Raw genomic sequence first — 27,978 nt, 5'->3', positions numbered from 1 at the left:
ACCTTCCTTCCAGAGCAAGGCCTGTGGCCCCTTCCCTCCTCAGCGAAATGCAAAACGCCTGTGGGTGGGGGTGCACCCCAGTCCAGCCCGCGGCGTCGGGACACGGTCTCCGTTCGGGCCAGGCCTGACTCCCTTCCCCACCCTCTCAGGGGAGCGGGGGCGGGGGCGGGGGCGGGGACAGTGTGGGACCCTCTCCGGCCACCCGCCGCCCGCAGTTTCACGAGGCGGACTACATGCCCCATGATGCCACGGGGCCGGGCTACCACAAGCTCTGCCCCGGGCACCCGGGTCCCCCTCCCCTCTCCCCCACATCCCCGCGCCTCTCGCCGGCCGCTCGGGCTGAGGGCCGGGCAATGCAGCTGCAGGGAGCCGGGGGCTGCGGGCGCGCGTCCCTGCGGCGGCGTCCCCGGGGTTCGCGCCCCGTGCGCCCCCACGCCCGCTGCGGGCGCCTGCTCCCTCCGCCGAGCGGCGTCTTTGTGTGCGGGGGTGTGGGAGGTGAGGCGCGAGTCCGCGCCGCGCCGCCGAGCGCCCGCTCCCTCCCCGGGCGGGTGGGGGCCTCTCCGCGCCGCCCGCCACCGCCTCGCGAGGACGCCCGCGGCCCGCGCCGCCCCCGCCCGCCGGCGCCGCTCGCACATGCCCGAGCCGCAGCCCTGCGAGCAGGCAGCGCCGGCCCCCCGCCCCGCGGCCCCGGGCCCCGGTTCCGGCGCCGTCCCCCCTCCCCGGCCGGGCGCCGCGGCCCCGGCATGAGGAGCGGGCGATGATCCCAGCCAACGCCTCCGCCAGGAAGGGGCCCGAGGGCAAGTACCCGCTGCACTACCTCGTGTGGCACAACCGCCACCGCGAGCTGGAGAAAGAGGTCCGCGCGGGCCAGGTAGGAGCGCCGTCGGGGCGCCCGGGGACCCCACGGCCGGGCACGCCCGCCGGCTGTGGGGAGGGGGCGCGGCGCGGGCTGTCCCGCCTCCCTGGCGAGTTTGCAGAGCTTCTTTGTTCCCAGCCGCGGCTTTTGTGCTTGTTGACCGGGTGAGGGTGATGGGAGCGGCCCCCGCCCGCTCCGCTCGGGCTGGGACGGGGGAGGGGGCGCACGTGCTTGGGACCCTCCCGGGTTGGGGTCGGGGCCGGGGCGCGGTGCCCCTCCTCGGCCGAGGCGGAGGGCTGCGGGGAGGGGCTGCCGGCTCGGGGCTGTGCTCCATGTGGTGGGAGAGTCCACGGAGCAGCCGAGCGGCGACACCTCCCGCGCGAGTGTGCGGAGGTGGGCAAGGCCTGCGTCGGGAGGGGGTCACAGGTCAGGGATCGGAGACTAGGCGGTGACACTCCCGGGCATCCCGGCCCCACCCAGTGCCCTCTACCCTCGGGCCGAGCGCTACCTCTGTTTGCTCGGATTGGATCCCTCAGACCCCAGCGCCCTCTGCCTTGGGGAGCGAAGAAAGAGACCCTCCCCGCCCCCCATTGGGACCGCCCAGAGGGCCTTGTCCAGGTGCTGAAAGGAGCTCTCCTGCCCTCTGGTGCTGGGGCCTGGCTCCTGGGCGCTGAGGAAGCCTGGGGCCACTGGCTGCAGGAAGGATTTGAGGTTCTTTACACAGAGCGGGCTCCCTGGTTCCTGCCAGTCAGTGAGGACGGGCGGGTCTGCCGGCTTTGGCTGGGTGGTGGCCTCCCAGAAGACAGGCTGAGGGATGGGGTCTTTCGGTCATTCTTCGGGACCAAAGCAGGCCCAGTTCACAGGTAGCTCTCAAATCTGCCTTTGGTCCCCAGGCCACAGACGGGCGTTTGGGGTATGGACAACTCACCGTCCAGGGTGGGGAAGCTGGAGCCAGAGCTGGGCCCAGCCTGCCCTTGCCCTGGTTTGCCTCAAGTTGAGGCCTGCAGACTTGGCCCAGATCCCAAGACCCTGGGGGCATGGGAGGGGTTCGTTCAGGAGTTGTCCCCTTGGGGAATATGCCTTTTGAGGGCCACTTCCTGAGTCACAGGAAGTTCAGTTTGAGGAGCTGTCTGCTTCCCAAAGGACAAGTGAGCTAGAGAGCAAGGTGAGGGTCAGAGAGTCTCTGAAGTCCATCACTGAACCCTCAGAGCAACAAAGCATCTGCCTCTGCATAGTAGCCCTAGGAACTGTTGGGGTGACTTGAACCTCCAAGCCTCTGAGCTGGCTGGTATATCTACCTACATTCTACCTCTGCTTAGACAAGGGCACTCCAAGTTGCTTCTCGGACCGTGCCTCTGTCTGTCCATCATAAAGGAAGTGGTTTGCAGCCATACAGCCCTGATAAGGGAAGCGAGGCCTGAGTGATAGGTACCCCTGGGGGACGAAGATGAACAAACCAGGCACATCCCCTGCTCTCAAAGAGCCCCTGTTCTGGTGATGTGAGTGTGAACAGGGAGTAGTGTGATGTGCTGGGTGCTAAGACAATCCAGTCTCTTCTGACACTTTACTGTTTCTCTTCCTTGAGGGCCAAAGAAGACAAGCTTTCAACACAGGTTACAGCTGGAGGGATTTAAATCTGATCTGAGAGGAACTTCCTGATGGAGTGATTGATGATTGGTCCAAGGATTGTTAGGCAGAAGGCGAGTGGCTGAATCTCCAGAACGACTCCGTTGCACTCCCTTGTCTGAGGGGTGGGTGGTTCTCTCCTTGCTGAGATCAGAGAGAGGCAAAATGCCCTAGGAGAAAAGACTCTCACCTAGGCCTCTCTGAGTGACAATACTCAAGTCAGCCATCTTGCTGGAGCGAGACTTGGGGGGGGGGGGGAGCACTGGACCCCGCTGCATGTGTGTTTCTCTTTCTCTCCGGTTGCCACGGAAACTCACGGAAACTCGGGCCTCACCCTTGTCCTCACCCACTCACCTGCACTTCCCTGCTGGGCTAGTGTTTCCTTGAAAGGGATGCTGCCTGCCTGATCCAGGATAGCAGTATAGCGGGGAATGTCAGGGACTGGTTGATGTTAACCCTTGTTCAACCACAAAGGAGTGAGGCCCAGTCCTCTCTTTCGCTCCAAGGGTGCCAAGAAAAGGAATGCCAGTCTGTCTGCGTGAGAGAGGCCCCTGGATGTATCTCTACTCTAGGACTGACCCAGAGTGGCCCTTGAATCCAAATGTGTACTACTCAGGGTCCCAGGGAGAGCCGAGGGCCCCCCCAACCCAGCCCTTTCCTGCAGGGGATGGGCCAGGGGGCAGCCACCTAACATCATAATGAAGCACCTTATGCCCTAGGCATCCCAGCAGGGGTTTCCTGATCTCTGGTCTTCTTAGCACCAACTGTCACAGAAAATATGCAGGCTTTCTTTAAGCACACAGCAGCTGGGTTTCCCTGGTCCTCATTGGCATAGTTGCCTCTCCTGCACTCCAAGAAAGCCCCACAGAGGCCCTCCCATGGGCAGAATGGGCAATGCTGGCAGGCTGGGGAAGGGGATGACCTGGCAGGCAGGCTTTGGAGCAGGTTTGTTGGCTTTGCTCAGTGCCCCCCACCCCCACAGTTCTTTTTCGGGGCTGGAAGCAGGGATTGGTGGGGAGATGGGAGGTGCTCATCAGGTGTTTTGGTGAAGGGGAGGGTCTGTGACCACCCATAGCTGGTACCCAGCAGTATAATGATTGTTGGGTGCCCTGTTTCCTGTCATACACAGGCCTGCCAGGTTGGGAGGGGGCGGGGGGCTGTAGGCCAGTGGATGTGCCAGTTTCCCCCTGGCTGGTAAGGCCCTGAGGTTGGGTCAGCTGGCTGTGTTCTTGAGTCACAAGTCCCCACTAGTCCCTGGGGGTTGGGAGGTGGAGGTTAGGCTGTAAAGCTCCCTGTGGGAGGGCCAAGGGGAGCAAAGTTCTTCCCCTGGCAACAGACACTCTGGAGGGGGCCAGACTAGGTTCCCAAGGGAACATTTTCTTTCCTAGGGCTGCCTCCATCATGGTCCTCCTCTCTGATTGCCTCCGTTCACCCTCCTGACCTATAGGCAGGAAAGATGGGATTGTGGGGGCCCCAGATGCTCAGACAGAGGCTGCCCCACCCAAGGTACATGGTGTGTCCTGGAGCACCTGTGATCCCCTCTCTCCCTAAAATAGTCCCACATCTGATGAGTTGGGAAGCTCAGGAGAGGGACCCACAAGACCTAGAAACCAAAACCAATGTGTCTGGGAAGCAGGGGAGGGGCCGCATGGGAGAATAGTCAGCAAGTGCTGCCCTCACCCACCTTGAGGAAGCATCTGGCCTCTCTCTGACCCTTGAGTGAGCTCAGGCCTACCTGGTGGGAAGGCTGGGAAGCAGTGAGTACCCCAGACTCTGGTTGTCCTCCTTGGGGGTAGGGGAGGCAAGGGAGCAGGGAAAGGAGAGCAAGGCTGAGCATACAAGGCTCTGTGCCCATCACCTTTCTCTTCCAGCTGTACACTTTGGTGTGTCCTTGTAAGATTTCATCTAAACAAAGTGTTCTGCTAATGTTAAACAAGTTTGCAAAACACCCTGCTAGTGCCTGTGGCTTCAAGGGATATGCATGTGCAGATATGCTGGCTACAAATGTGTGTGTTGCACATCAGTAGACACTTGCAGATCCAGAGGGTGGCTGAGCACGCAGGTGCCTGTACATCTAGGGGAGCACAGGTGCCCGGAGTGTGGAGGCAAAAGGAGTATGAAGCTGTTTTCCTGTGGCACCTGTTCACATGTGTGTGAGTGTCTAGGTATGTGCCCGAGTGGAAGCAGGGAGTCCCTCTGCCCAGGGAGGTCAACAGACACCCCCCCCACCCCCCCATCCCCCGCTTTTGACTCCAGCTGGGGCCTGCTGGGGGCGTAGGGTTTCATTCTCTCGGGGAGGAGGGCTTAGTGTTAGGTTTCATGGGAAACATTTTCACTCCCAGCAATGAAATGGCTGCAGGCCTTTGCCGAGGAAATGGATAAATTCTACCTGGGCTCAGGGGCAGGGTGCCACTTCCACTGCAGGGCCTGCTTTGGGCAGCTTGGGAGAGCTTTTTGGGGGTTGGCTGGGTGTCCACTGGCCCTGGGAAACTACAAGACCCTGGGGAGAGCTCCCAAGGAGTGGAGGGAGGGAGGGGCAGGACTGCCCAGCTCTAGCCATGCCAGCCTCTCTCTGAGGCCTAGAGGTGAGGCACCCAAAGGGGAGAGTAGCAGGCCTCATCTGGAACTCGGGCTGGGCGGGATGCCCTGTCAGCTCCCTGGGGCCTTGTTAGCAGCAGCAGCAACAGCCTCTTGGGCAGGGCTGGTGGGACGTGTAGATGGCTCAGCTGCAGCCCCAGGGGAAACCATTCCTGACTTCCTAGGGGCTGTGGATCCTCTACTCCCCTCCAGGACTCAGGGCCCACCTAGGTTGGACACCGAGGGGCTCGCCCATCCCATAATAGGTAAAGAGTAACTAGTGGTCTCCCTTCTCTGTGGGGAGTTGCTGTAGAGGAGTGTGTGTGTGTGGGGGGGCACTCAGATTTCTAAGCCATGGCTCAGAGGGCCACTCAGGCCAGGCACACTTTTTTTTTTCCCCCAAGGTTCCTAATATATTTAAAAATGAAGAAATGGGGGCACCTGGCCAGCTCAGTTTGTAGAATTTGTGACTTCTAATCCCAGGGTCATGAGTTCAGGCCCCAGATTGGGCGTGGAGCCTACTTAAAAAATTCAAAGTAAACAATGAAGAAATGCCAACACAGGACTGTAAAAATTATATAAATTACTTAAATTATTTAAAATGTTTTGTTTTTTTACAAAGGAGTTCATTCTCATGTTTTAAAAAATATATATGTAGCTGTTGTTGGAGGCTTGGAATGAAAAGCAGTAGCCCTTGCTCCAGCCCTCCCCACCTCTCTCACTCCCTGGAGGTGACCACTTTGAACTCTAGGCCGTTCTGTTATTTACCTCCATAATTACAAACAATATATGTCTACAACTATTTATTGGTTTATCAATTTTACATTATATTGCCTTCCCCTCCCCGTGTCCCTTAAACTTAGTCATTTATGCATTTGTTGAACAAATATTTATTAAGCACCAGTTATGTGCCAGGAACCGTCTAGAGACTGGGGACGTGGCTTTGAACAAAACACCCAGGGACTTTCCCTTTGTGGGGCTTACAGTCTAGGTGAGGGAGACCATGGAAAAATGAACAAGCAATCTAATGTCAGAAGAGAACTAAAGCAGGAGCAGTAGCGGCAGATAAATAGCACTTGTCATTTAAGATGGGTTGAAAGGGCAGGTCTCTCTAAGGAGATGACATTTGAGTGGCCACCTGAATGAAGTGAGGGAGAAAACACTGTGGCTGCCTAGGGTATCCAGCAGAGTGGACTTTGGAGGAAGTGGAAGAGCACATGAGTTCAAGGAGATGCCCAGGGATGTTGGATTCTATTCCAAAAAGGATGGGAAGCTAAGGGAAAGTTTTGAGCTAAAGGGTGTCAGAACCTGAGGAACATTTCACAGGATGATGGAGGCTGTGATGGGTCATGTGGGGACCAGACCTAAGACCCAAGGGAGGAGTGAAAAGACCAATAAGGAGGCCACTGGGCACCAAGGTGAGAGAGGGTGGCTGCTACCAGGATAGTAGCATCAAGGTGATGAAAACCGAGAAGAGTCTGGATCTGTTTTGAAGGTGGAGCCCATAAGGTCAGGTCCATGCTGATGGATCAGATATGGAAGGTGAGAGAAAAGGAAGTGATAAAGATAATTACAAACAAAAAAGGGTTTGTTTGTTTTTGTCAAAAAAAAAAAAGAGAGCAAACTGAGGTAATATTTCCTATGGGGAGAGGTTTGGGGCAGGTGTAGCTGTCCAGGGGTGGCTGGAGTGAAGAAGGCAAGGGAAAGATGAGAAGCGGCAGGAAGTTGGGATGTCTCATTTTGTTTCATGAATTCAGGTATCTTTTCATATATTTCTGAGTATAGAAATTACTGTTTTCCTTCCAGAAAATTTTCTTCTGGCTCCTGCTTTGATAGTATTTCCTTTGGGTTTTTAGCATCTATTTGCATGTTTTGTATCTTTTGTGTTGGCTTTCCTCAAATGTCCAGTCACCCTTGGCTGTTGGGGCATATTTAAGAATGGGAGTGTGGAGAGACACCTGGGTGGTGCAGTTGGTGAAGTGTCTGGCTCGGTTTTGGCTCAGGTCATGATCTCCAGGTCATGAGATTGAGCCCTGCGTCAGGCTCTGTGCTTAGTGGGGGTCTGCTTGGGATTCTCTCTCTCTCTCCCTCTAGCCCCTCCCCCATTTGTTCCCTCTCTCTCTCTCTATCTCTCTCTCTCTCTCAAATAAATAAATATTAAAAAATAGAATGGGGGTGTAGAACTTATTGATGGTCAATCACTACTATAGCACGGTTGGCTGGCAAGCTGGCTTGCTTATTGTAGGATCCCCATTTGTCTGTACCCAGAGGTCTTTGGTACCTCTAGTTTCTCCAGAGAAGAATCCTCCAGTCTCCTGCTAGGGGTGGGATGGGGCAGTGGTGTGTACTGTTGGGCTGTCAGTACTTAAGGACCTGAGGCAGGGAAGAGACTGGCCTTTCACTCTTTAGCCCCATGACCTCATCCTCAGGCCAGTGTCCCCAAATCTAGTGCCTCACAGGCTCAGTTTCTACAGAGAAACTGGCATCCTATGGAGGGGAAGGGGCATCTGCCAGCTTTATAAGATTGGGGAGGGGATCAGGGGTTCTGAGTTTTAACCAACTCCCCTGTATTTAGCTCTGAGCCTCACTCACACCTCTGCCATTCCTGCTGCATGCACGTTCTGGACATTTCGAGGGTGATCCTGCCTGACATGCGTTGGGGTTCCCCTATGTGAATGCTTGGGTTCTAGTACCTTCTGCTCCCTTAAGCCCATTGTGATGCCCCAACCACTTTCCACATTCTGAAGATGTGTTATCGTTTCTTACCTGCTAACATCTCTTCTCTTTACTCATGCAGGTTTTAAATATTTTATTGACATTCTCATACTGACTCACAATTTTTCCTTTTGGGGCACTCCTCATTCCTCTATATGGATTTAAGTTTTCACCTGTTAACATTTTCCTTCCACTTGAGTAACTTCCTTTAACATTTCTTACATGTCTTCTGGTGATAAATTCTCTTAGCTTTTTTTGTTTGTCCACAAAAGTCTTTATTTCCCCTTCATTTCTGTAGGATATTTTTCACAGGACAGAGAATTCTAGGTCAACGTTTTCTTACCCCAGCACTTTAAACATTTCATGGTAATGTTTTCTAGCTTGCACAGTTTCCCTTGAGAAGGATTCGGTATTTCCTGTAGTCTTCATAGTGCATCTCATTTCTCAAAATGATTTTAAGATTTTCTTTTTATTGCCAATTTCAGCACTTGATTATGGTGGGCCTTGGTGTAGTTTTCTGGGTGTTTGTCTTGCTTGGAATTCGTTGAATTTCTTGTTTCTGTGGGTTTATCATTGTGTTAGTTTGTGCAAAAAAATGACCACAGACTGGATGGGTTCAAGCAACAACATTGTATTCTCCCATTGTTTTGGAGGTTGGGAGTCCAAACTCAAGGAGTCAGCAGGACCTCACTCATCCAAAGGCTCCAGGAGAAAACCTTCCCTTGCCTCTTCCAGCTTCTCATGTCTCCAAGCATCTCTGGGCTTGTGGCTGCATAATTTCAGTCTCTGCCTCCTCTTTACATGCGACTTCTCTCTTCATGGATCTCTCCTTTGTGTCTTATAAGGGCATCTGATTGGATTTAGGGCCCACCTGGATGATCCAGGGTGATCTCATCTTGAGAGCCTTAACTCTAATCTCATCCACAAAGAACCATGTTCTGGGGCGCCTGGGTGGCTTAGTTGGTTAAGCAGCTGGCTCTTGGTTTCTGCTCAGGCCATCATCTCAGGGTTATGAGATTGAGCCCCGTGTCAGGCTCTGCACTCAGCCTGCTTGTTCCTCTCTTCCCCCTCTGCCCTTCCACCCCCATCCTACACATGCGTATCTGATATCTCTTTCTCTCTCTCAAATAAATAAATAAATAAAATATTTTTAAAAAACCATTTTATTTATTTATTCATGAGAGACACAGAGAGAGAGGTGGAGACACAGGCAGAGGGAGACACATATGCTGAGAGAGCTAATTCAAAGGAAGAAGAGATTGCCTCCTTATTTTCCAAAGAAGGTTTCTTTTTTTTAAGATTTTATTCATTTATTCATGAGAGACATAGAGAGAGACAGATAGAAACACAGGCAGAGGGAGAAGCAGGCTCCCAGTGGGGAGCCCGATATGGGACTCAATCCCAGGACCCCTGGGATCATGATCTGAGCTGAAGGCAGGTGTTCAACCACTGAGCCACCCAGATGCCCAATAAACAAAATCTTAAAAGAGAGAAAGACCCATGTTCCAAAAAAGGTCACATTCACAGGTTCTGGGGTTAGGGTATAGATGTATATTTTGGGGGGACACCACTATTCAACCTCCTACAGTAATTTTTTAAAAAGATTTTATTTATTTGACACAGAGAGAGTACAAGCAGAGGACCTGCAGCGTGCGAGGGAGAAGCAGGCTCCCCACTGAGCAGGGAGCCTGATGCAGGACTGGATCCCAGGACCCCGGGACCATGACCTGAGCTGAAGGCAGACGCTTGACTGATTGAGCCACCCAGGCGCCCCTACAGTAATTAAAAACAATTTTTTGGAAAAATATTTAATGTAATTTCTTTAAATTTGTTTTATTTTATTTATTTTACTTTTTAAAGTGTAGCTCTGCCAAGTGTAGTCTACACTTTTTTCTTAAGATTTTTTTTATTTATTCATTTGAGAGAAAGAGAAGCAGAGAGCACAAGCAGGGGAGAAGGGCAGAGGGAGAGGGAAAAGCAGGATCCCCACTGAGCAGGGAGCCCAATGTGGGGCTCGATCCCAGGACCCCAAAGGCAGATGCTTAATCATCTGAGCCACCCACGTGCCCCTCTCTTTAAATTTTAAAGAGATAATGTTATCGCTTTAAATTTCTTATTTCTCCTACTTCCTTATCCTATCCTCTGGGACTCCAATTACAAATATGTTAGAATATCTATCTGTGTCTCTCATGAATAAATAAATAAAATCTTTAAAAAAACTCTAAAAAAACCCCCAAATATGTTAGAATTCCTTATAGTGTCACAAGATTGTTGAGGCTCTTTGGAGGTTTTTCAGTACCTTTTTCCTCCTCTGTACTCCATTTCTGTTCTATGTGCTATAGTTTTGTTGTTGTATCTTCAAGTTCATTGAGTTTTTTTTTATTCTGTAGTGTCTATCTATTATTTTATCCAGTGAATTTTTTCATTTCAGATACTTATCTCTTATTCTTTCTTTATGAACATTGTGTTCATGTTTTTCTGAAAAATCATTAGTGCACTGAGCCATTCATCATCTTTATCATTTTTTAAAGATTTATTTATTTTTAGAGAGAGAGAGCATGGGTGGGAGGGGCAGAGGGAGAGGGAGAGAGAATCTCAAGCAGACTCCATTCTCAGTGGGGAGCCTGATATGGGGCTCGATCTCATGACCCTGAGATCATGATCTGGGCTGAAACTGGGAGTCCGACACTTAAACTGACTCTGCCACCAAGGCACCCATCTTTATCATTTCTGAATATGTTTCTATTAAATGAGTTTTCTCCTGATTATGGGTCATATTTTCTACTTCTTTGCATGTCTAGTAGTTTTTTTTCTAGTAGTTTGTAACTGGATATTAGATATTGCAAACATTGTCACGTTAAGCACCTGGAATTTATTGTCTTTCCTTAAAGAGTGGTAGGCTTTGTTCTGACTAAGTTAAGTTACTTGTGAATCAGTTTGATCCTTTTGAGATTATTTTTCATTTTTGTCAGATTGGATTAGGTGAGCCTTTTCTCTTAGGATAGTTTAGCCCTACTACTAAGGCATAACCATTCTTGGGTCTCTGTGGAATACCCTGGGTGAACAAGGACTCTCCACTCTAGCAGGTTAGAGCTTAAAGGTCTTCCTGCCCTGAGACATGAGTGCAGAGAATTTACCAGCTTATTGCTCCTTTTCTGTCTAATGTTGAGTTTCACTCTACACAGGCAAAGTTTAGTATTCTTGGAGGAACCCCATGCAGATTTCTGGAGCTGTTTGCTTGCATATCTCACTCCTTCTTGGAACTCTGTCCTGCAACTTTGTCTCCTCAACTCCTTAGTAAGACTCCCATGCTCTGCTAGAGATTCCCTTCCCTGAATTGCTTTCTAGAATGTTCCTCCAGGTAAAGATGTAGGCAATCACAGGGCCTACCTTGTTTGTTTCTCTTAACTTCAGGAATCACACTCTTGGACTACTTGTTGCCTACTGTCTGAAAACAATTTTGAATACAATTTTCATGTATTTTGAAGCAGTAGTTTTCTGTTTATGGGAGGGTGATTTCAGTTTATCTCATCATGGTTGCAGTAGAAGCCTTTGACTGGCATTTTCATCAATTTTGAGGAAGGAGATGAGGAGTTATATGCATGTGAACAGTACACTGTATTTAGCTAGAGGTTCTTAGACTCCTGGACTATATTTAAATATTTATGTTTAACAAACATGTTTTTATCACCCAACTGAAATCTCATACAGTTAATCATGCTATTCACAAAACAGTAATAGAACTTGTAAAAAAAAAAAAAAAGTTTATACATAGTGTTTTACAGGCAAAGGACACGGGGTTGTTTTTTTTTTTAATATTTTATTTATTCATGAGAGACAATGAGAGAGACAGAGACACAGGCAGAGGGAGAAGCAGGCTCTATGCAAGGATCCCAGTGTGGGACTCAATCCCGGATCCCGGATCACGCCCTGAGCTGAAGGCAGACGCTCAACCGCTGAGCTACCCAGGTGTCCCAGGACATGGGGTTAAAGTTGTACCATGAACGTATTCTTTCATTCTCATCAATCTATTACAGCAATTGTTTATCACTCAGTGATAATGTCAATGATCTAAATTGATAGCACTTCCTGAAGGTGTGACCTTGGACCTGCAGGCTGGGTCCTGCCTCAAAGTGCCCTCCTTGGCCAACAGCTTCTCTAGACCAGCCTTCAACACTAGGCTTACTCTTCACAGACAGCCCACTATGGAGCCTTGGGGGAGCAAACCCAGCCAGGAGGCTTAGGTGGACAAGAAAGGAGGAAGGTCCTTCCTTTCTCAGAGCTGCCTCCTGCTCTGTCCTGCAACCCACCTAACCCCCACTCATGGTGTCTGACTCTTCCATTGCCTTGTAAGGTGGGCAAGGCAGGGCAGTGGGGTGGTTGCTGCCCATCTAGAGGCTGTTAGGTGGGCTGCCCCAGAAGTGACCAGGGATACATCTTCACCTCTTCCTCCAGGTGGACATCGAGCAGCTGGATCCCCGCGGGCGGACTCCCCTGCACCTGGCCACCACCCTGGGACACCTCGAGTGTGCCCGTGTGCTCCTGGCACACGGGGCAGATGTGGGTAGGGAGAACCGCAGCGGCTGGACAGGTTGGCACCCCTGCTCACTCCAGCCCCACAGCCAGGGTCCCCTGGCTTCGCATCTTCACCCTTGGTTAGCTGAGGGGGGCCCCAGGTAGGGTCTTGTCCTGTGACATTGCCCCCCAATCCCCAGTACTTCAGGAGGCTGTGAGTACCCGGGACCTGGAGCTGGTACAGCTGGTGCTGCGGTACCGGGACTACCAGCGGGTGGTGAAGCGGTTGGCAGGCATCCCTGTGCTCCTGGAGAAGCTGCGCAAGGTGAGGGCCAGCCTCCCGGCCTCTACACTGTAGCCCTTGAACCCTGTCTCCAGCACAGGCTCAGGCACTCTCCTTCTCATTCTCCAGGCCCAGGACTTCTACGTGGAGATGAAATGGGAGTTCACTAGCTGGGGTAAGGAGGCTGATGGGGGGCCTCTTGGCATTCTCCCACCTCAGGGCCTTTGCACCTGCTGCTCACCTGCTTGGAGCTCTGCTGTCATAGCTCTTCCCATCGTGCCTTCTCATCTTTTAGTTCCCAGCTCAGGGCCACCTCCTTAGCTAGGTTTCTCAGACACTGCCTTGATTCCATTCTTATTCTTCCTTCACTTTGTAATGATTCACTCATGTATTGGTTACTTGTCACTCCTTGCTAGAAGGTAAGCTCCAAGATGGCAAAGGTCCTGTCTTGTTCAATGTTGTATCCTCAGGGACTAGAATAGTGCCTGGTACATAGTAGGTGTTTAATAAATACTTGTTGGAAGACTGGATGGAAGATTGACTGAATGAATTAACAAATGGGACTTGCTAGTGCCTGAGACATGCGTGTCTCCAACTTCAGGTCGCTTACATCTGAGCAACTGGTCTCTGTTCTCACAGGGGGAGCTGGGAGAGGGGCTGCTCTCAACAGTTCTTGCGTCCTTTCCCAGCCACACCATTGACCCTGCCCCCCACGCCCTGAGGTGGCCCAGGTTGGGTGGGCCAGGCAAACTGAAGCTGTTCCTGCCTTTCCCTCCTACCTAGTGCCTTTGGTGTCCAAGATCTGCCCTAGTGACACCTACAAAGTGTGGAAGAGTGGGCAAAACCTACGGGTAGATACCACGCTCTTGGGCTTTGACCACATGACATGGCAGCGAGGGAACCGCAGCTTCGTCTTCAGGGGCCAAGGTCAGGCAGGCAGGAGGCGGGGGCAGGGTGGGAAGGCTGGAGACACTCCCCCACGCCCCTGACACCCCCATGCTGTTCCATGGCTGGCAGACACAAGTGCCGTGGTCATGGAGATTGACCATGATCGCCGAGTAGTGTACACAGAGACTCTGGCCCTGGCTGGGCAGGATCGTGAACTGCTGCTGGCTGCTGCCCAGCCCACCGAGGAGCAGGTGCTAAGTCGCCTCACTGCGCCCGTCGTCACCACGCAGCTCGACACCAAGAACATCTCCTTTGAGAGGTGAGTGGGCGTGGCCTTGGTAGCCTAGAGCCAGCCTGCCTGGGTGCCCCCTTACCCCGACCACCCTGCTTCCCCAGGAACAAGACTGGCATCCTGGGCTGGCGCAGTGAGAAGACCGAGATGGTGAATGGGTATGAAGCCAAGGTGAGGCCACCACTCCCTGCTACCAGAGCCCGCCAAACTCCTGCCTAGGGAGCTGGCAGGGGTTTCCTGACCACCCTTGGGGGTGCAGAGGCAAGGCTGCGTGGAGAGAAAGGCACTAGACTAACAGGTACCTGATGAGGATACCAGAGTTTATCGAGCACTTACTGTACTCATGGTCGAGGCACTGGTCCCCGTTTTCTTTGGATGTGTGTATGAATACAGGTACACACCCACACTCACTCAATCCCAATAACCCTTTGGGGAAGGTGCTGTCAGTATTCCCATTTTACAGGTGTTTCTTGAGCCTTTCCCACAGCATCCCATTTAATCTTCTCCAGGACTCTGTGGAATACAGTACTGGCCCATTCTCTGATGAGGAAACAGGCTTGGAGTGGTCTCATGACCTGGACAGGGTCACATAGCTATCAGTGGCAAAGCTGAGGTTCAGACCTTGGTGGCCTGGCTCCAAAGTCTGGCCCTTACCCCCTGAGGATACTGTGCGGGTCACTCTGGGATCCCTGTCACCCATGTGGGGCCACATGGTGTCACTGGTGAATGAAGGAACTGACATGGCTCTGCAAGGTTTCCCCCTGGAAGGCTTCTCTGGCCCCATAGGCTGGGTTAAGGCCTCTGCTTTTGGTTCCCACAGCCCTCTCCCCCCGCCACACACACACACATAGAATGTGTTTCATGCTGCATTATAACTGTCCATTTTCTTGTGTCTTCAACTAGCTGTGAACCTCAAAAGATGAGGGTTGTCTCTAGTCATGCTTGTTCACTGTGGCCTGATGCCTGCCTCAGTGCCTGGCACTTAAAGGCTCTTCACAAAATGTTTGTTGAATGAATAAGAGAATGGATGAATGGCTTCATATAATTGGAGTAAACAACTCTGCCATCCCCTAGTGGACTCCTTCCTTGCAAGAAGTGTTCATAATGCCCTTGGGGGTAGGGGGTAGGGTACCAGCATTGTCTTTGAGCCCTTTGCTCCTCTGTCCCCAGGTATATGGGGCATCCAATGTGGAGCTCATCACCCGGACACGGACAGAGCACCTTTCAGAACAGCACAAGGGCAAGGTCAAAGGTAACTAAGCAGAGGTGGAATGCGGGGGAGGTGTGAGGAAGCAGCGCCTGCTGGAGTACCTCCCCCAGTCTTCCCTGTGACGTCCCAGCAAAAGCCAGGAGAGTTTATTCATGCAAACACGTTTCAATTCAAGTGCTGAATGCTAATAATTGAGAGTGACTGCCTGGAGTGCAGCCAGGAAGATTCTAGGCAACATTTGGGCCCAATGGGAAGGAATGCTGTAACTGGTAATTAATGTCTGCATTGGATTTGAGGTGCAAGTATCACATGTGCTATTTATTGGCCATCCCAGTCTCATGGAGCATATCTTAAGAAGTAAGCCACGGGGCCTGCCACTGATCTTCTGTGCCTCTTGACCTCATACCTGACTCTCCAGGCATGAGTTAGTCTGTCTAGAAAGATGGTTCCTACCTCACAGGGGAACTAAATGAGGTGATTAAGATGGAGGTGCCTGAAGGAAGACACACGCACTCACATGCACACCGCAAAACTGGTCACCAAAGGCAGGTATATTTTGTCCAGTGTCACCAATATGGACACTTTTGAAAGTTTCTCTGGAGCCCCAGGTCTCCTTCTGTCCCTGCTGTGCTTGTAGTGGTCCTGGCCCCTGTCCCTTGGAGTCCTCAATCACCTCCAGATGCAGGTGCCCGAGTGTTTGGCATGGGCGAGCCGTCCTCCCGACCTGCCAAGACCTAGTCTGCTCCCTGGGTCTGGGTGCTGTCACTTCTGAGGGCTGCAATGTCCTCTGAGATGCCACATTTCTTGTAGGCTGTAAGACACCTCTGCAGTCCTTCCTGGGAATTGCTGAGCAGCATGGGGGCCCCCAAAATGGGGTGAGTGTATGCTGGGGTGCCCGTGTATGGAAGGGTGTGGATGTAGCTCAGGAGGCCTGGAAGGCGTCCTGCCTAGAGTGGCCCATGTGGAACCACTTTACACGCTGCCCAGGGCAATGTCGGCTCCACAGTGGCAGGGGGGCTCGCCCTGGGGCCCCATGATATCAAATGGTTGGCCTGGCATCAGAGACTGAGAAGGGCTCATGGGCACCTCTTCATATGGTACAGACCCTGATCACTCAGACTCTGAGCCAAGCCAACCCTACTGCCATCACTGCAGAAGAGTACTTCAACCCCAACTTTGAGCTTGGCAACCGGGACATGGGCCGCCCCATGGAACTGACCACCAAGACACAGAAGTGAGGCCCCCTGATGGTGCTGGGGAGGGGTGGGCAGGGCGGGGGGGGGGGGACCCTCCAGAAAGGTACGAGAGGCCATGGCTTCTACTATGCCCCTCACCCCTTGGGATCTGGGGGGGCAGGTTCAAGGCCAAGCTGTGGCTGTGTGAGGAGCATCCCCTGTCCCTGTGTGAGCAGGTGGCCCCCATCATTGACCTCATGGCTGTCAGCAATGCGCTTTTCGCCAAGCTCCGGGATTTCATTACCCTGCGCCTGCCGCCTGGTTTCCCAGTCAAGATTGGTGAGACCCCACCCGCCCTTTCCTTGCAGCTGCTGGTGTGTGTGTGTTGGGGGCAGGTGGGGTCTAGATGGGGTAAAGACCGAGGGTGCCTAAGGTGTGAGAAGGTCGGCGGTGGCACCCACGGTTTCTTCTCCCTCAGAAATCCCCATCTTCCACATCCTCAACGCTCGCATCACCTTCGGAAACCTCAATGGCTGCGACGAGCCGGTGCCATCGGTGCGGGGCAGCCCTGGCAGTGAGACCCCTTCCCCCGGCAGCGACTCCTCCAGCGTCAGCAGCTCCAGTTCCTCCAGTGAGACCTCCCCCAGCTGCGTGTCTGCCCTCCTACCCCTCCCCCCAGCACTGGCCGGCTCCCTCCCCGGGCCGTGGGCCCCTCCGGCTGCGCGCTGACCCCCAGCCTGGTGCCCTCAGCCTCGTGCCGCGGCTGCGAGATCTCCCCCGCGTTGTTCGAGGCCCCACGTGGCTACAGTGTGCTGGGCGGCCAGCGGGAGGCGGCGACCCGCGAGGATGACGACGACCTGCTGCAGTTCGCCATCCAGCAGAGCCTGCTGGAGGCCGGCAGCGAGTATGACCAGGTGCGGCCTCACCGCTGCGCCGCCCTACTGGACGGTGGCCTGCAGCGCCACCCTCGCTAACTGGCCACGTCCCTCCCTCCAGGTCACCATCTGGGAGGCGCTTACTAACAGCAAGCCGGGCACTCACCCCATGTCCTACGAGGCCCGCCGACAGGACAGGTCAGTGCCCGCCGGTCCTGACCCATCATCCCTGCCCCGAAATAACACATGCACGGAGCACCTCCAGATCCTGTCCCAGTGGCTGCGGACACCGACGGCTGGGCAGCTCCTCTGGGGCCCAGTAGAGCCCCTACTGGTATGCAGAAGGCTCCCGCCCCACCCTCTCCTCACTCTGAGCAGTACTCCGAGAGCGCCTCCAGGCCTTCGGACCCTTACCAGGCAGGAGGTTGGGGCTGGGGTTCTAGATGATGCCCACATGGGCCGGTCCACCGTCAGCTGGGCGGATGGGCTTTGCAGGGACTGAGATCTGTCACAACTGGGTGGGAGCCAGGTGGAGCAGGACTCGTTGCCTCCACTGGAGGGTGGCGAGGCCCCCTCTGTCCCGGGGCCTCCACGCCGTCTCCCGGCCCCCCTGACATAGGGGTAGGCGCGCCCCAGAACCCTCGACCTCTGTTCCCCCAGGAGCGCCCCGCCCACGCCGCAGCGCCAGCCCGCGCCGCCCCCGGCCCTGGCGTCAGTGCCAAGCCCTCGGCCCAGCCCGCGCCCGGGCCCTGGCGGCCACGTGTTCCGGAGCTACGACGAGCAGCTGCGGCTGGCCATGGAGCTGTCGGCGCAGGAGCAGGAGGAGCGGCGGCGGCGCGCGCGCCAGGAGGAGGAGGAGCTGGAGCGCATCCTGCGGCTCTCGCTGACGGAGCAGTAGCGCCCACTGCCGGGCCCCTCGGCCACGCCCCGCGCGACCTGCCCCGGAGCGAGACTCGCTCGGCTGCCCGCGTACCCGCCGGGACCGTGGAGGCGCGGCCTCGGGGGCGCGGAGGCTCACCTGGCACCGGACGGGGAGGGATTCGCGCGGCCACGAGGTGCCCGGCCCCGGGCCCCGGAGGCTGCTCGCACGGTCCGGTACCCCTGCTTTGCTGTATCCTGACGCCCACCACTCTGTCCTGGGCTCAGACTTGTCGGAGGGGGCCAGGCCGTCCAGAGGGGGAGCCGGGTCCTTAGAGGAGCAGTGTCCCCGTCCCTCGCTCCTTCTGGCCCGGCCTCCTTTTCTGCTCTCAGAACCTACTGTAGGACACTGTCCGTGAAGCCTTTGCATCTCCGCTCTTCACCCCTGGAGGGCAGCTGAGCTCCCCACGTGCTGCGTTGCTGCTTTGTCCCAGACACAAACCAGCGCGTCAAGGGCCCAGCCCTCCGTCACCCCGGCATTTCAGCGTCAAGTGCACTTAGCGGGGTGCCCGGCTTCCCCAGCCCCCCACACCCCTCCCGGGTCTCAGGGTGGTCCCAGTTTCTCCTTGGGCGGCCAGAGGTTGGAGTCCCCATCCCCAGGGCACGCTTTTGTGATCAGGGAGGGTGCCCAAGGTGGCCCCCGGTTTGGGCAAGGCCAGGTTCCTTCACGATGTCTCGGCAAACGGGGGACATATTTGGGCCGGGGGCGAGCACTAGACCCTGTCCCCTGGCCCCGCTTCTGGGCAGGTGCACCCTGGAGCCCTCTCACCGGCTCAGGGCCCTGGCACCACCCCCCACCCCTTCCCACCAGCTGCTGCTAGCCCTCTGTGGTCGTGTGTCCCACCTGCCCCCAGCCAGGGGCTGACTCTAAAACCCTTCATCCAATGGTGCTAACCCCCGGCTCTCCCCTGCCCCGCCCCACCCACCCAGAGAAGCACAGACCCCGCCAGGGGCAGGGGCCACCGCACACCCTTGTCCGCCTTCTCTCAGGCTGGCCTTCCTGGCTCAGCCAGTGAGGCTCAGTAGGGACACAAAAGGGATGGAAGAAAAGAACAAAGAGAAACTGTTCCTCTCACCTCCTTCCCTGATGCCAGGGGCACCAGACTGACTCTGAGGCACAAATAAAAGAGGCTTCAAACCCAAGGCTTTTCCTAGCTGGCTTTACTGGGAAAGAACGCCCACCTACGGCTTGGGGGTTCCTTCTGAACCTCAGTGTGGGGAGGGCTCTGAGGTAAGAGAATGTCTGGTGGGTCCTGAGCCTTTGTCAGCACCCCTGCAAGCCTGGGGATACAGCATTTGCAGAGGTTGGGGGTCTGGCCCCCTCACCCCCACGCATGCTGGAGGCACAGACTGAGCAATTAGTAAAAGAATTAAATTCAGTAAGTCTTGTTTTCCTCCTAGAGTCAAGGCCACACACAGCAGAGGGCTGGGGGCAGTGGGGGGCGGGGGAGGGGGGTGGGAAGAAGGGTGTGAACCTGCTTCCATGCCAGTTTTCTGATTAGTTCTCCCGCGGGGGTGCAGTGAGGAAGCCGCCCTCTCCCCTGCGGGTGAAAAGAAGGAAGACAGCCCTCTGCCCTGGACTGCTGGGTGTAGCCGTGGGTTCGGCTCTACAGCCAACGGGTTGTGTGTATGTCTGTAGAACTGGGGTGACATCCGTCCGCTTTCCCACTTGGGGGAGTGGAATCCAGTGAGCTGATTAGAGGGGGAAGCCCTGTAACTCTCCCCGTTCGGTCTGGCGAGATCTGTCCAATCGCCACCCCTTTGAGGTCAAGCCCAAGCGCCCCGATATCCCCAAGAATAGAGCGAATACTAAGCACTTCCCCTGCCCCGGGCGGGGGACAGAGGGGACACCGCGTCGCCGTGCAGCACCATCACTGAGGTCCCCGTCACCCCGGGGCTCCCGAGGCCAGCTCCTGCCGAGTCCCGGACGAGGCATGGAGCCCGGCGGGTGCCAGGCGGACGCGAGCCCTCGCGACGCTCCATTCGTCCAGGACTCCCGCGAGGGGGTGGTGTTCCCTGCCCAGTTCCGCCCCAGCCCCCGCCCCGAGAGGCGGGGTCCGGAAGTCCGGACCCAGAGTCGGGGCGGGGCCGAGTCCTGCTCCCCGCCCCGCCGCGCCCCCAGGCTCGGAGCGTCCCCCGCGCGCGCCGCTCTAGTCGGTGCCGTCCACCAGCTCGCACAGCATGTTCTCCAGGGCCGTGATGCGCTGCTCCTGGGCCTGCACCTGCTCGCGCAGGGCCTTGATCTCCTCCAGCAGCGTCTCCAGGGTGTGCTGCTGCTGGGGCGCGGAGGGCGGGAGAGGCTTTGTCACGAAGGGGCCGCGGTGGGGAGGGGGGTTGGGCCCGGCCGCGTGGAGCAGAGCGGGAGCTCACCGACAGGGAGGCGTCGCTGGCCGACTGGCTGCGGCGGGGGCCAGAGGGGGGGCGCACGTCCAGGATATTGCGCTTGGTGACGCGGAGCTCGCGGTGCTTGGGAGGCACGTAACCGTCCCTCAGCGAGATGAGCACCGGTTCGGCGTCCTGGCCAGATAGCCATTCGTCCGCTTCTAGGGCCGGCTCGGGGCCGGGAGTATCTGGGTATAGGTCGTCCTGGAACAAGTCTGACTGTGGGGGCGGGGGGAGGGGGCAGGAAGACCAGCGTTAGCAGAGGGCCGGGTTGCTCCGCTCCCTTCGGCCTCGGAGCCCTCTCTGCCCAGCCCCTCTCCGGGCCCCCTCACCTTGCGGGGCACCGTCATGACGATGGGCTCACATTTTCTTTCGTGCAACTTGTAGAACCTGCAAGGGAGCGGGATTCAGCACCCCCGCCGGCTCCCACCTCTTTTTCTGCCTGGGACCAATAAGTCGGAGACCCAACACTTGCTGAGCCCCTACCATGCACTGCACTTCAAAACACGTTATTGATCCAGTTGGTAAAACATTTCTGATGGGGGGGGTTATCATCGTTTTACAGATGAGGAAACTGAAGTTTAGAGAATGTTACACTAGTGAACGCTGGGGGCTGGCATCGAAACAAGCCAGTTTGACACACACCCCCCAGCCCCCTCCTTCTCTTCCCCCTGCAAAATACCCCCACTCCTTCTGAAAGATGATACTATTGGAGAAGACTCTGTCTTCCCCGATGGCAAGTGGGGACAGACATGCAAGAGACAAAGGCAAAGGCTGCTGACCGGGCGATCTCACACTTGCTGACTTCCAGCCCCCGCTTGGGCATGAAACCCATGCCCCTCTGAGGCTCCTTGCTGCTGAAGGTGTTCAGGTAATGCACGAAAGGTGGTTCGTCCGTAATCTCAAAGTATCGAATGCTGCTGTCGCCCTGCAAAACCAGTGGGTTCGGAGACGCACCCAGGCGGGGCCCTCCGACAGGTCCGTCCAGCCCCTGCCACTCCTCCCGGGTCCAAGTACCTTGCCGCATAGGTAGACGATGCTAGAGTCGGGATCATAGAAGGGCAGTAGGACCCCGTTGCTTGTGTCCATCTCCTGCAGTGCCACTGGCTCCTCGAAGTTGTTCTGCCCGGGCACAGGAGGCGTGACCAGCTCTGTCCCAGCCACCGTGCCACTTCTGGATCCCCTGAAGCCCCTTTACACTTCCTACCCGCTCCACAGCCCATGCGTTCCCAGGGCAGCTCTGGTGAACCGAGCCGCACGTCCCGCCCACGGACACATCACTCCCAGTGCCCCGCCCGCCGGCACATCTGGCCCCTGCGCCGCCGCATGCAGTCACCGCAAACCACCCCCAGGGACTCGGCATCACCAGGTGGGGGTGCCAGCCTGGGCTCCTTCAGGCGACGCAGCAAAACTGGGCAGAGGGGTGGGTGTGGGGATGGCAGGCGCTGCAAAGGGGGCAGCAGCCTCCAGCCCAGTCCAGGTGGGCATGCCCTGCGGGTGGGGGGCGCCTGGCCCCTCTCCCGTGATGCCAGTCCCCGGGGCACACACCCCAAGCTTCCAGCTGCGTTACCGGGTCCCACAGGCCCAGCTCTCGCTGGCTCATGCGGGTGAAGCCCGTGGTGAAGATATGACCCTGGCGCGTGAAGACGGCCCGCATGGGCCTCATTCCCTCGTGGGCCGCAAACCTCTCCTGGGGGGAGGGGGAGACAGGGAGAGGCGTCACCCAGCTGCCTGCCTGGGGGAGCTTGGAGGGACGAGCGACCGGCTTGCTGACTTTGGCGGGGGAGAGCCGGGGAGGTGGGATGAGGGGGCTGGAGACAGAAGGGGGCCTAACTACTCAGCTTCCTCGGGGGGGCCCCGGCTGGCGCCCAGGCCGGGAGGGAGCGGGAGGCGCGCGCCTCTCGGCCGATCCCGACCCTCAGGCGCGCTCGGAGGCGGGGCCCTAGAGCAAGGGAAGTCCGCCGGCTCCCCGGGGTCGCGGCGAGGCTTCTCCCGGTCGGGAGCTCCTCGCGCCGCTTCCGCCTTCTCGCGCACGGGCCGCGGCCTGGGAGGGCGCTCGTGGAGCCCCCGAGGGAGCGAGCGCGCGCGCCCAGCGCGGCCTGGCCTACCGGGTCCCAGAGCGCGAGTTGCCGCTCACTCATCCTGCTGAAGCCGGTGCTGAGTAGCTTCCCGTCTGCAGTGAAGACGGCCCGCAGCGGGCGGGCGCCCTCGTGAGGCCGGGCTCGCTCCTGCTCGCGGGGTTAGTGGGTTAGAGCGCCCGCCGGCCCGCCCCCGCCGCCACCCCGGCCGCGCCCGCCGCGCGCTCCCGGCGCAGACGAGCACGTGCCCCGCGCCCCGCGCTGGAGTGAGGCTGGCGAGGCGGGTGCCGCCGCCCCCCAGGGCACCGAGCTAGGACTAGCGGGGCGCGAGGGCTGCCCCCTGTCCCCTCGCCCGGCGGGTCCACTAGGGCAGAAAGGGGCCCGCCGGAGAGCCGCTGTCGGGGGGCCCCAGACCCTGGAAGACGGCGCTGGGTGCCGGCCGGCGAAGAGGAGAGGGGTCCGGGAGGTTTCATGCAGGTTCTGGTGGAAGGACAGAGCTTGCGGCTTCTCCCCTGCTCAGTTACAACTCGCAGAGCACTGCTCTGAGCTTCTGGGATGGAGGGAGACGGAGGGAACAGGAGCGGGGCAGAAAATTGTGGGCTTAAGTGGGGCTTGGGGGTGGCCTCGGGTTGGGGCGGGGGAGGCGAGAGCTGGGACTAGAGATTCCGAGGATCCAGGATCGAGGGTACGGGGGGGGGGGTGGGGGCCTGATAGTTGGTCCCTGGGGTAAGGGTTGGGGAATGGCCGAGCCAAGCTTACTCACCGCCACCACCTGGCCCTTGCGGGGGTCGATAATGCGCAGCGTCTTGTCCTTGCAGGTGGTGGCCAGCAGGCTACCGTTGCTGTTCCAGCACACGCTGTGGATGACGTCCGGGTGCAGGTCGTCTAGGCTCAGGAGCACCTCCCCGGTGCCCACATTCCAGATGATGATCACATTGTCACCACCTGCCCCGAGCAGCCAGTCACTGTTACTTGGGTCCTGCCTTGCCCACCCCCCCCCACCCCGCATCTACAGTAGGGACCCCTCCCTAGGCCCCCAGACCTGCACTGAGCAGGACATTCCGGGCAGTGGGGTGCCAGGAGAGGATGCCCACACGTTTGGAGTGGCCCTCGAGTGTAATGATGGGTTCTGTAATGTTGCGCACGGGAGTATAATCTGGAATTTGCCACACCTGGGAGGGAGGAAAAGGCATAGGGTGAGTGGAATGAGTAGCCTGCTTTGTCCCTCCACTCCTCCCCAATTTTGCCCTCCCTACTGCCCACCCCTACCGGCTCTCTTGAGTGGTAAGGGTCAAATGCAGGGCAGGATGTGATGATGTCTGTGAAGGGCAGAAGCAGCTGGGAGCCAGGAGGGGGCAGTGCCAGCTCTCCAGAGACCTCTCTATGCACCCCAGCAGGGAGACTTCAGAGCACTGCCCCTTGCTCTTCAGGCCTCAAGTTGGCCATGGCTATAATTAGTCCTAAGAAGTGCATCCTGGGAAAGGGTGGGCATGTGGCTAAATATAGCCTGGGAGCTGGGCAGAGCAGGGCTAGGGCACCTCTTTTTCCGCCTTCCCTAGCACAGGTGAGATGGGCCTCCCCCCTTCCCCTGCCCCGCAGCATCCATTTGGCTCCTACCATGACCGTGGTGTCATCTGAGGCACTGGCAATGACGTTGTCATTGTGTGGGCACCAGTCAATGTCCAGCACAGGAGCAGTGTGCCCAGTGACCAGTGGGTAGTTCTTATCCACTCGTCCTGTCTGGAGGGGTCAGAGAGGGAGCTGTAGGGTCAATTTCCTGTGTGTTTTTTGGGGGCAATGGACCTGTTTACATCTCAATACTCTATCACCTATTTTCTCTTTGCAAACCTCTTTTCTGCACCTCCAACCGCATCCAACTACTTCCTGTATTTCACTGAAGGCAAAGAGAGTTGAAGTATTTAACATCAGGGGATCAGACACAAGAGAGGTAATGACTTAGCGAAAGACCCAGAGCAAGATACGGGTTGAGCCAAGACCTGAATTCTCAGCCCAGTGCTCTTGCAAAAAATACCTACTTGGAGAAGGCTATTCTTGGGCCTGTCCCCCCAGTTAGGACGTCTGTAGGAAGCCCCTGGTAGAAGAGGTCAAGATGAGGTAATATGCAATGCAGTGGCCAACAGCCCTTTCCCAGTCACCCTTGGCAGAACTCCCCCTTGACCTTGGAACCACCAGCAGCAGGTTCCCAACCTAAGCTGGGGCTCATCTACTTTTGGTCTTTATGGGCTTTTTATGGGGTCTCTGAGGCCTTTGCAGGGGCTGGCATCAGTCCAGACCAGGCAGTAGGGGAGAGGGGTGGCCATGTGGCATTGGAATGGCAGTTGTACTGGGTGAGGAGGTGGCTCCAGCTGAAATTTGAGCCCTGGGGATGGTGTCCTTGGATGATGTCTGCATTGTCCCTGAATGAGTCACTGGCTATTGTCAGGCCTTTTCCTGACCCTGCCACCTGCAGGGTCTCCCTTAACAAGGTGTGGGGGCCAGATCAAGGTCATGACTTGGAGTGGCCATCCTGGGGGGTGCAGATTTCCAAGGGGCTTGAGGTTACTCAGCAAAGGTGGCAGTACTTGCCTGGCCCCCATCCCTGGGGTAGGAAGTGGTCTGGCCTTATGTGTTATGTCCCTCTGCCCTTTGTTTTCATTCTATCTCACTATAAGAACCATAGTGGGGAGGTGACCAGGGACTATTTGCAAAGACCTTGATCCTGTCCTGGGTGTGCTGCTCTGGGGTATGATTTGATCAAATGGTCACCCTGCACTGGGGAGAAAGATCCCACACCCAAAACATGAGGTGGTGTGACACTAGGAGAGACAGGAACAGAATCTGGGTCAGGTCCTGGCTCTACTGCTTCCCAGCTATCTCCACAATAACCTTCTGGACCCTGCTGGGAACAGGGGGCTGCACAGAGAAGGGGGTGGGCTATGAGTGGGTGCAGGCCGCTGTGATGCTGCTGTTCTCGGTGGGGTGAGGGAGCCTCTGAGTTGGTCCCCAAGGGCCTGGGGAACAGGGAGCAGCCGATGGATACAAGCTGCCCTCCTGACTGTAGAAGGAGTCCCCAGGGGCCACAGCCAGCATCTTCCCACGTGCTTTCTTCCCCTCATCCCTCACCTTGGCCAGAGGCAGGACAATGAAGGCACCTCCACCCCCAGCCTCCACAATAATGGCCAGGAATTTGGGGTTGACCGCACAGAAGGAGCTGTCCCATGTGACCTTGGACACCCGGATGTCCTCGTAGGACTGGTCAGCCTTTGCGGCCTGCCCAAACACATGGCGGAACTTGCTCTGCCGAACCACACGTCGGCTCATGGCTGTGGGTGGAAATGGAGGATCTCAGTGCCCAGAAATGCCTTTGGTCTTGAGTCCTGTGAGCTGTGGGAGGGAGGAAGAGCAGGAAGGGGGGTGACGAGTGAGAAGGATTACTGGCTACGAGTCAGATCCTAGAAGCAGGGAGCTCTCTTCCAGGTGATTAAACTATGGGAAGGGTCTTTGCTGCCTATAAAGTGCTGCTTAATTCAAGGGGTTAGGATTTGGGGCCTGACTTCTCCTTTGAGACCCAGGCAGGGGACAGTGGAGTTTGACTGGGCCTGAAAGCTTCCTGCAAGTGAAGTGGTTTTGGGAGGAGCCTCAATGCCAGGCTGCCCTCCTGCTGCCATCCGTGGATGAGCATCTCTTCAGGAAGTGGTTTATCTCCCAGCAGCACCTTGTCCAGAATCAGAGGCCTTGGTTGTGGGATCTTGGCTCGACGCCAGCTATGGGGCTAAGACTACAACACCCCCAAGGTCCTCAACTCTGTGTCTCTAACATAGTTCAGGCAGATGGGCTTTTGTCTTCTTCTAAAATTTTGCTAAGGAGAAGTTCCTCCTGTCAGCTAACTTGAGTCTTTCCTGCTGTTTTCATCAATTTCCTCGCATCCTGTTGGGGAACACAATGTAAGGTGGATCTCTCCTCTTTCCACTCTTTTCTTCTCCGTGAGGTCCTGACCATGGTCTGGCTTTTGCCTACCATACATGGGTCTCGCTTCTCCTGTGGGTCCTCTCTCCTGTTGAACTCTCCCAGGGTGGGGTCCTCAACCCCGCGGGGCTAGGGCCAGATTTGCAGGAGTGGGGAGGGTGAAGTGCTTTTTCTTCAGCTGGGGTCTCTGCTGTGCTCTTCCCCAGGGGACTCATCGAGCTCTTCCAAACCCCATCCCCTGACTCCTGCCCCTCCCCAGCCCCGGGCATCCTTGTGCCCTTCACGCCGCTCCTGCGGCCCCAGGCCTGAGGCCCGGGCCTCCCCGCACCCCCTCGGCTTCCAGCCCCGGCACTGCGTTCTTAGGAAGCGAGGTGTCGGTGCAGTGCAGGCGCGCGGGCCGCTGTCCGGCCAAATATAGACACCAAGTCCGCCCCGCCCGGGACCGAATTTGGCGGCGCGGGGGAGGGGGCGCAGATCTCAGCCACTTCTAGGGCCCCCGCCCGCTGGGTGGCTGCGGTGGGGGCAGGGGGCAGGGGGTACCTGGTCCTGAGTGGGCGAGGGGCGCTCGCGCTGCGGCTCCTCTGCAGAGGGGCTCGGTGCGCGCTGGGGCCGAGGGAGTCGGGATGCCGGAACCTCCCCTCCGGGTGTCCGCGGCGTCTGGGGCCCGGGTGTTCCTCTGCGCGCTCGGGCCGCTGCTCGCGGCTCTCCGGGCCCGGCGTCGCTGCAGTCCCAGCTGCCGCTGCCATCAACCTGCGGGGGCGGGGCCGGGGCCGGGGCCGGGGCCGGGGCGGGGCCGCTGTGGCCCCGCCCCTCCAGCGGCGGGAAAGTCGAGCGCCGCAGCCCGCGCAGCGCGGCCGCCGGCCCCGGAAAGCTGTCAGGTGGTGGAGTGTGTCCGGCGGGCTGCGCGCCTCCTTCCCCGCCCTCGGTGCTCCCGGGCAGGCCGGGCAGACCCGGGTTCCCGCACCCGGCGGGGCTCCGGCAGGGAGGGCCGGCAGCGCGCAAGGTCAGGTGCCCTCGCGCCGCCTTCCTGCCGCAATCGCACGCCGAATTTAGCCTGTGCCGGCTGGCGGGCCTCGGCTGCGGGCCTGCACGTCCGGACCCTCCCGGGGACAGGCTCCGGAAAGGTGCCCTGGAGTGAGGGCCGAGCCAGGGCTGCTCCAGTGTACCCGACAGGCGCTGTGAATGTCGCTGTTACTGTTGTTGTAAGTGGCCATAGCGACCACTTGAGAACCTAACACGTTGGCACTGTAACTAGGCCTTTCGCCCGGTTAGAGAGGATTCCGTGGAGCCCGGCAGAAAGGCAGCCCAAAGATGGGGAAGTGAATCCACCTCGACCCCGTGGGGAGACACCACATCAAGGCGAAGCAGCTGCCACAGGCCTTTGGCAGTCACGTTTTATTTTATTTTTTATTTATTAAAAAAGATTTTTAAAAATTTATTTATTCATGAGACACAGAGAGAGAGAGAGAGAGAGAGAGAAGAGAGAGAGAGAAGCAGAGACAGAGGCACAGGGAGAAGCAGGCTCCACGCAGGGAGCCCGATGTGGGACTCGATTCCAGGACCCCTGGGATCACGACCTGGGCTGAAGGCAGGCGCTAAACCGCTGAGCCACCCAGACGTCC

At 57.0% G+C, this 27,978-nt stretch overlaps 2 protein-coding genes across 17 annotated transcripts; one reads left to right on the top strand and one right to left on the bottom strand.

Annotated features, from left to right (window-relative positions):
• Window positions 1-664: 664 nt before the first annotated feature.
• On the top strand, window positions 665-19,073 carry ANKRD13B (ankyrin repeat domain 13B). 6 transcript variants are annotated; one of them, XM_072779194.1, is made up of 16 exons: window positions 732-871; window positions 2,442-2,556; window positions 12,230-12,365; window positions 12,490-12,614; window positions 12,702-12,747; window positions 13,356-13,499; window positions 13,590-13,779; window positions 13,857-13,923; window positions 14,923-15,004; window positions 15,773-15,837; window positions 16,066-16,196; window positions 16,319-16,476; window positions 16,616-16,768; window positions 16,888-17,051; window positions 17,134-17,346; window positions 17,673-19,073. In XM_072779194.1, exons 2-16 carry the CDS (start codon window positions 2,527-2,529, stop codon window positions 18,204-18,206), a joined length of 2,238 nt encoding a protein of 745 aa, XP_072635295.1. In that variant the 5' UTR covers window positions 732-871; window positions 2,442-2,526; the 3' UTR covers window positions 18,207-19,073. The 6 variants fall into 6 exon arrangements, with proteins under 6 accessions (XP_072635294.1, XP_072635299.1, XP_072635300.1 ...); XM_072779196.1 differs by having other exon boundaries at window positions 740-871; window positions 2,450-2,556; XM_072779193.1 differs by lacking the exon at window positions 2,442-2,556 and having other exon boundaries at window positions 665-871.
• A 1-nt stretch (window position 19,074) lies between these two features.
• On the bottom strand, window positions 19,075-27,128 carry CORO6 (coronin 6). 11 transcript variants are annotated; one of them, XM_072779200.1, is made up of 12 exons: window positions 26,897-27,128; window positions 25,514-25,774; window positions 24,008-24,130; window positions 23,433-23,562; window positions 23,154-23,335; window positions 22,421-22,540; window positions 21,883-22,002; window positions 21,330-21,434; window positions 21,095-21,240; window positions 20,645-20,702; window positions 20,301-20,531; window positions 19,075-20,206 (listed from the first exon to the last, which is right to left on the bottom strand). In XM_072779200.1, exons 2-12 carry the CDS (start codon window positions 25,709-25,711, stop codon window positions 20,081-20,083), a joined length of 1,539 nt encoding a protein of 512 aa, XP_072635301.1. In that variant the 5' UTR covers window positions 25,712-25,774; window positions 26,897-27,128; the 3' UTR covers window positions 19,075-20,080. The 11 variants fall into 11 exon arrangements, with proteins under 11 accessions (XP_072635301.1, XP_072635302.1, XP_072635303.1 ...); XM_072779201.1 differs by having other exon boundaries at window positions 19,075-20,203; XM_072779202.1 differs by lacking the exon at window positions 26,897-27,128 and adding an exon at window positions 24,427-24,482 and having other exon boundaries at window positions 25,514-25,749.
• Window positions 27,129-27,978: the final 850 nt, after the last annotated feature.

The sequence above is a fragment of the Canis lupus genome, chromosome 16, assembly GCF_048164855.1.
Source record: "Canis lupus baileyi chromosome 16, mCanLup2.hap1, whole genome shotgun sequence".
Lineage (NCBI taxonomy): Eukaryota > Metazoa > Chordata > Mammalia > Carnivora > Canidae > Canis > Canis lupus.
The sequence above is the reverse complement of the archived record's forward strand: the minus strand, read 5'-3'. Positions and strand labels throughout refer to the sequence as shown.

What these genes read in the sequence shown, in the direction of transcription:
- ANKRD13B (XM_072779193.1), top strand. Translation starts at nt 758, where the DNA reads ATGATCCCAGCCAACGCCTCCGCCAGGAAGGGGCCCGAGGGCAAGTAC. An exon ending in CTTCGTCTTCAGGGGCCAAG is followed by an intron (nt 13,500 to 13,589) that starts GTCAGGCAGGCA and finishes CATGGCTGGCAG; the next exon opens with ACACAAGTGCCGTGGTCATG. An exon ending in CTGACCACCAAGACACAGAA is followed by an intron (nt 16,197 to 16,318) that starts GTGAGGCCCCCT and finishes CTGGGGGGGCAG; the next exon opens with GTTCAAGGCCAAGCTGTGGC.
- CORO6 (XM_072779200.1), bottom strand. Translation starts at nt 25,711, where the DNA reads ATGAGCCGACGTGTGGTTCGGCAGAGCAAGTTCCGCCATGTGTTTGGG. An exon ending in GAATGTCCTGCTCAGTGCAG is followed by an intron (nt 23,336 to 23,432) that starts GTCTGGGGGCCT and finishes TGCTCGGGGCAG; the next exon opens with GTGGTGACAATGTGATCATC. An exon ending in TCGTCTACCTATGCGGCAAG is followed by an intron (nt 21,241 to 21,329) that starts GTACTTGGACCC and finishes CTGGTTTTGCAG; the next exon opens with GGCGACAGCAGCATTCGATA.